At 39.0% G+C, this 5,413-nt stretch overlaps 1 protein-coding gene across 1 annotated transcript; it reads left to right on the top strand.

Annotated features, from left to right (window-relative positions):
- The first annotated feature begins 1,198 nt into the window (after window positions 1-1,198).
- Window positions 1,199-2,025, top strand: LOC131256094 (protein SMALL AUXIN UP-REGULATED RNA 51-like). Its single transcript, XM_058257144.1, has one exon. It carries the CDS (start codon window positions 1,228-1,230, stop codon window positions 1,711-1,713), a length of 486 nt encoding a protein of 161 aa, XP_058113127.1. The 5' UTR covers window positions 1,199-1,227; the 3' UTR covers window positions 1,714-2,025.
- Window positions 2,026-5,413: the final 3,388 nt, after the last annotated feature.

Below are 5,413 nucleotides of genomic sequence, written 5' to 3'. Positions count from 1 at the left end.
TTTTTGTACTCGGGTCTCCTGTTAGAAAGTGGGACCGTTGATCTGTTATCCAGACCGTTGGCCATTTTATCCTCTTTTTCTTTTTAACAGGGCACTAATCGAGTAATAAAAGTTCCTTATTTATGGGACGTTGGGAAATGAGCTAACCCCAGTGAGATCCAACGGGTTGGATCAGATACCATGGCCCACACACAGCCAAACTAAAAACCCGAGTATAGTTGCGTAGCTTTGATAAGCCCACACGCGTGTATAACGCAGCTCATGTTCACCCCAGCACACGTGCGGGCAGGTTCAATAGGTGCAATATCCACGCCGTAGATCAGGTGTTTAAGATAACGTTATCCTCTTAATTAAAATAAATCTGTTATGGTCGGATCGCTGGCCACGGATTGGTAAGAAAGGATAAGTAAAAATTTTCAGCCCTAAAAATATGTTTTATTAACCGTGGCCCACCTAAGATGTGGATGGATCTGATTCCTTGAATATACCATCTACATAACCTTAGGCTCCTGATGAATGGAATGGATCTTGAACCAATTTGACATACTGCCACGTACATGACGTGCACACGAGTTGCTTTGCACACGCGTGGCTAGCGTATGCAAATCGCCGTGTCGAGGATCCGATAATTCCTCCGCCCGTTATAATCCCCCGAATCTTTCCTTCCCTAATAAAGAGGTGCAGTCCAGTGGTTCCGGTACCACCGTAATCTTACAGTAGAACGAGACAGATATGAGGCCTACGTGGTGTATGTATCACATCCGAGCCGTCCATCTGATACCTTCCCTCAAGAAGCTAAAAACCAGCTCGTCCAAAATTCAAATGTACACATCACAGGGAACAATTTCTGAACGGATGATCAGTCATTATTATTACAATGGCCCACTTGAGTCACAGTAAAACGTTACTTTTTTTCCATGCACCTTCATCCATATCAAATGAAGGGCCTTCAAGGCATGGATCACTACCCATACACGAAATGGTGGTCCCCTAAACAAATCAAGACCGGCCGTCCTTATCAATGGCCCACCTGAGTTTCTGTTTGGGCTGACGTGAGACGAGTCAACCGATGAACGGATTGGATGTCGTGAATACAGAAAGTGGGCCCCATTTCCATAGCTACGGTGGTCCTGGTTCCACCAGAGCGCTAATAAAATCCGAACTCCGTTTCAGTCTCTTTCGCTTCTCTCCCTTCTCTTTCTCTCTCTCTCTCTCTCTGAAAATTCAATGGCGAGCGCCATTAAAAAGGTAGAGAAGATCCGCCAAGTCGTGAAGCTGAAGCAGGTGATGAAGCGATGGAAAGACATTAGCCTCGGTCGCAGACACGTCATATCTGATTCGGATTCGGATTCGGATTCGGACTCGACCCGACATCGGCGCATCCCGCCCGGCTTCCTGGCGGTCTACGTCGGACCCGAGCGGCGACGTTTCGTGATCCCGACCCGGTTCCTGAATCTCCCAATCTTCGTCGCCCTGCTCAAGAAAGCCGAAGAGGAGTACGGATTCCAGGCCTGCGGAGGGCTTGTTCTGCCCTGCGATGTGGGTTTCTTCAAAGGGGTGTTGAAGATTCTCGAGAAAGACGAGCAGAGATTTCGTGGGTTTGGTCTGGAAGAGGTTTTGAAGCTGTTTTCTGAGGTGGGTTTTGATTCTTGCAAGGAGGGGAAGGCCGCTTGCCATGGATTTGCTCCCCTGTTGCAGAAAGCTAGGGTTTGATGGTTGGTGGTGAGGAGTTTAGTTTTTTTCTTTTTTCTTTTTTTTTTTTCATTTCTTTGGGAATTTTAGGATTTTAGGTCTTTTTTTCTTTCTTTATTAGGGGTATGGCTGTTGGTGTAAAAAAACAAGAAGGGAAGGGGGTTTTATGCAAATGTGATGTTTTTCAGTTTGTTTTTCCAACCATCCATGAAGCCATTTTACATGGGTTTCAATGTGATGTGGCCATTTTTTTTAGGGTTAGTAGTGAAGGTGTGGATGATGATGATGATGATGATAACTTGAAATTAATATTAATGAAGATTTTCTTACTAATTCTAGATCAATGGAGTGCCTTTTTTTTTAATAGCTTTCACCAATTTTTCTTAGTCATTTTTATGAATGCCATTTATTTCATGCATAATTAGATAAAATTTCTAAAAACATTCTTTCACGTGATTTTATTTTACCATTTTCCATAAAAAAAAGAAAAGAAAATAACAGTATGTTTATAAAACAATGAAAGTAATATATTTGCATATTTTAATACAAGAATGAATCTAAATTCTATACTGGCTTTAAAATATTTACATATAACATCTTTGTACTTTTGAATGATTATGTATCGGTCATTTACTTTTGAACGGTTCAGATTACTTATAATTTATAGCTCAGGCTTACAATGCCAGCTAGATTATTGCCTTACTATTTTGCATCTGTCCAGTCTATATTGCTTTCTAGTTTATATTGCTTTCTATAGATATTACTTTGTGAAAGTATTTTTGTCATTTTAAAAAATAAATTAATAATATTTATTTATATTTGACAGACAATAGTAAAATAAATAAACTTATCAAGATGTGAGTGATTAGATCTATATAAAATTCTTTTGGATTGTTTTATATATTGTATTAGTACTTCTTTTACCGCAACTTTTAGTTAAAAAAAGTAGATATAGAGCCGAGTGTCAAAAGGTCTCAAAAAGGTGGGGTGGATGCATTTGTTAGATTAACATAACATGTAATTTAAGATAAATGGAGATTTTTCTAGTATATATTTTGAGTTGATTTTTCTATTATTATTATTATTAAGCTTTCATTTATAATTTCCTTTATTCCTGATGTGGGTGATGGTAATATTTGTTACTTGCAATTTTAAAGCTAGGGAAAATATCATGATAATCTAAAATTGGATATTTGGGTATCTTTGTTTTGTGATATTTTTTATATTTTCTTATTTTTATGTTTACTTAATCAGCATATTGATATCTACACCCACCCTTTTGATTTGCTTCTACCATAAATGAGGAAGGTAAGTGTGAAGGACTCAATTTGTTGTATGTGTCGTGTACATATCCTTTTTATAAGCTTAGGGCTGTATAGGAATTGAGTTAGCTCGCTTGACTCGACATGAATACGCTCGATTTGACTTGGTTCGAAACTGAGTTCGAGCCGAGTTAAGCTAATATTTTGAGCTTAAAAAAATTTTGAACTGAGTTCGAGCTTGCTTGAGGCCGACTCAACTCGGATCGAACACAACTCAAATCAAACTCGGATCGATCTAGTTTGGTGACTCGATTACTTTGATATTGATGTTGCTCACCAAGTGTTTGATGAAATAACTCAACGAAGTGTCGGATGGTGGCAAGGAAGGTATGTATACGAAATAAATAACTTTTTTTTTCTTGATTTTTATGTTACCTACAAGGTATTTGATGAAATACTTGTAAAACCATTGCTGTTGTTTTACATACAGTGAAAATTTGAAGGTGCAATTCATATGTTTGTGAAAATGCTGCATAGGCAAACTCGACTCGAACTGGCCCGAGCCACTGACCAAACCGAGCCGAGTTCAAGCCAGGGTCAACTAGTGGCCGAGCCAACTAGGTTCAACTCATGTACAACTCCACCCATGCTGAAACCTTCCTAGGGCCATGGTGATGTTTATCCACTTATTCATAAGGTCATACAGACATGGACCAGGAACAACACAAATATCAACTTGATTTAAAGCTTGTGTCCTTACGAAGTTTTCAACACTAAGCTAACCCCTTGAAAGATAAAATATAAAAAATTATTTTGTAGGCCGCTACAAAATCCATCCTTTATTTGTTCTCGTTTTTGTAGCCCTTTTTTTTTTCTAGCTATGATGAGATGTGGCTAGAGGTGGTGAAGAAAAGCTAGGCTTTAATATCATAAGCAATCTTTGATGGGCCCATCAAAGAGATTGATCAAATTGTTGATTTGACCTTTTTTGTGTAGATGAATTTGACTACCTCCATTAATGGCTAACAATTAGATGGTCATGATTGTATATCCAACCTAGTGAACGGTCCAAATCAACTAATGGAATTGCCTGAGTATGGAGCTGGATTTGGTGAGGCCAGGAAACATCTAGTTTAATGAGGATGCAGATTTGGCAGTGACCCAGCTCGTGCTGCTCAGTGTTGGAAAAAGCTCAGTGGACCCATTCATTTTTCTAGATCAGTTCATTACATCACCGTGAAATTGAGACTGATCAAAATCTAACCATAGGAAATTGTGGCGATTGAATGCCCCTGATTTTTTTGTTTTTCCTTCATAGGAGTTAGTGTACTTTTTTCATTTTTTCTTTAAAAACACTCACATCATATGGGCACTTGAACTCATGATCTACATTACAGTGAGCTTAAGAAGTTTTCAATGGTGGGCATTTAATCACCACTGTTTTTATGGTGTGGTACACCTGAAATTTGGATCTACCTAATTTTTGAGATCAGGCCATAAGATGATTAGTTAAAATGAATAGACAGCATGGATAAAACACATACATCATGGTGGGACCCACGGCTTTTCCAGCACAGCTTGGCACTAGAGGGGTTGGTACTGCAGGGGCTATTACCTAGCCCAGTCCGTTCAATGACACCCTAACGGAGTCAAATTTCATTGGGTAACGTTTTACTCACACATGAGCTGAACCAATGAGAGCCCTCCACTTCAGGACCTCACCAAGCTGGGCCCCACTAATGGGGTCCTATACAACTAGTTGCACTGTAACATACATGGAGCATATCCCCTTAAAAAATATAGGTACAAAATGATTTAATTTAATTTTTAAATAAATTTTACAAATGGCTAAAAATAAAATAAATTAGAGACACTTTGAAATCGAAATTTCATGACAGTGTCTGTCTTCTTAGCTGTTGTTTTCCCATTAGTCGTTTTCGCATTGCACTTATTGTGTCGTAGAAATCTCATTTACTTGACTGACTTAGACCAAAGATCTTGCGAGTATGCCTTGTCCCCATCATAACCACCGTGCACGGCATGTATGTTGAGATCTGCACCGTTCATCTGCTATTGTAGCCTATTTTCCCTACACCCAAAATTAATATTGGTACGTTGACGTGGCAGATCACACTGGTACCAGAAAATGGATGGTTACACGTATTTTCATGCAAATAACTCAAATTAAACATCCAGAAGGGTGGGACCCACTATAGATTGGTCATGCAATCATACCATAGAAAATCAGACCGGTTAGATGATTATTGAATTAGGCCATTTGTAATTTTTCTTTTAACCGTCCATTCGGGGTCTTACTATCTGACGGTTAGGGTATTAATTCCGCCGAAGATTCGGTTTATGACCCATCTAAAGTGGGCCCACGTTTTGGACTTGTAGCGCGTGAGCGCATGTGTGGTCCACTTGTGTGGTGTATTTTGTTTTGTTATTACTTTTTCGAA

The sequence above is a fragment of the Magnolia sinica genome, chromosome 9, assembly GCF_029962835.1.
Source record: "Magnolia sinica isolate HGM2019 chromosome 9, MsV1, whole genome shotgun sequence".
Taxonomy (NCBI): Eukaryota; Viridiplantae; Streptophyta; class Magnoliopsida; order Magnoliales; family Magnoliaceae; genus Magnolia; species Magnolia sinica.
The sequence above is the reverse complement of the archived record's forward strand: the minus strand, read 5'-3'. Positions and strand labels throughout refer to the sequence as shown.

Bases quoted from the DNA above. Each gene is read 5' to 3' on its own strand.
- LOC131256094 (XM_058257144.1), top strand. From the start codon at position 1,228: ATGGCGAGCGCCATTAAAAAGGTAGAGAAGATCCGCCAAGTCGTGAAG.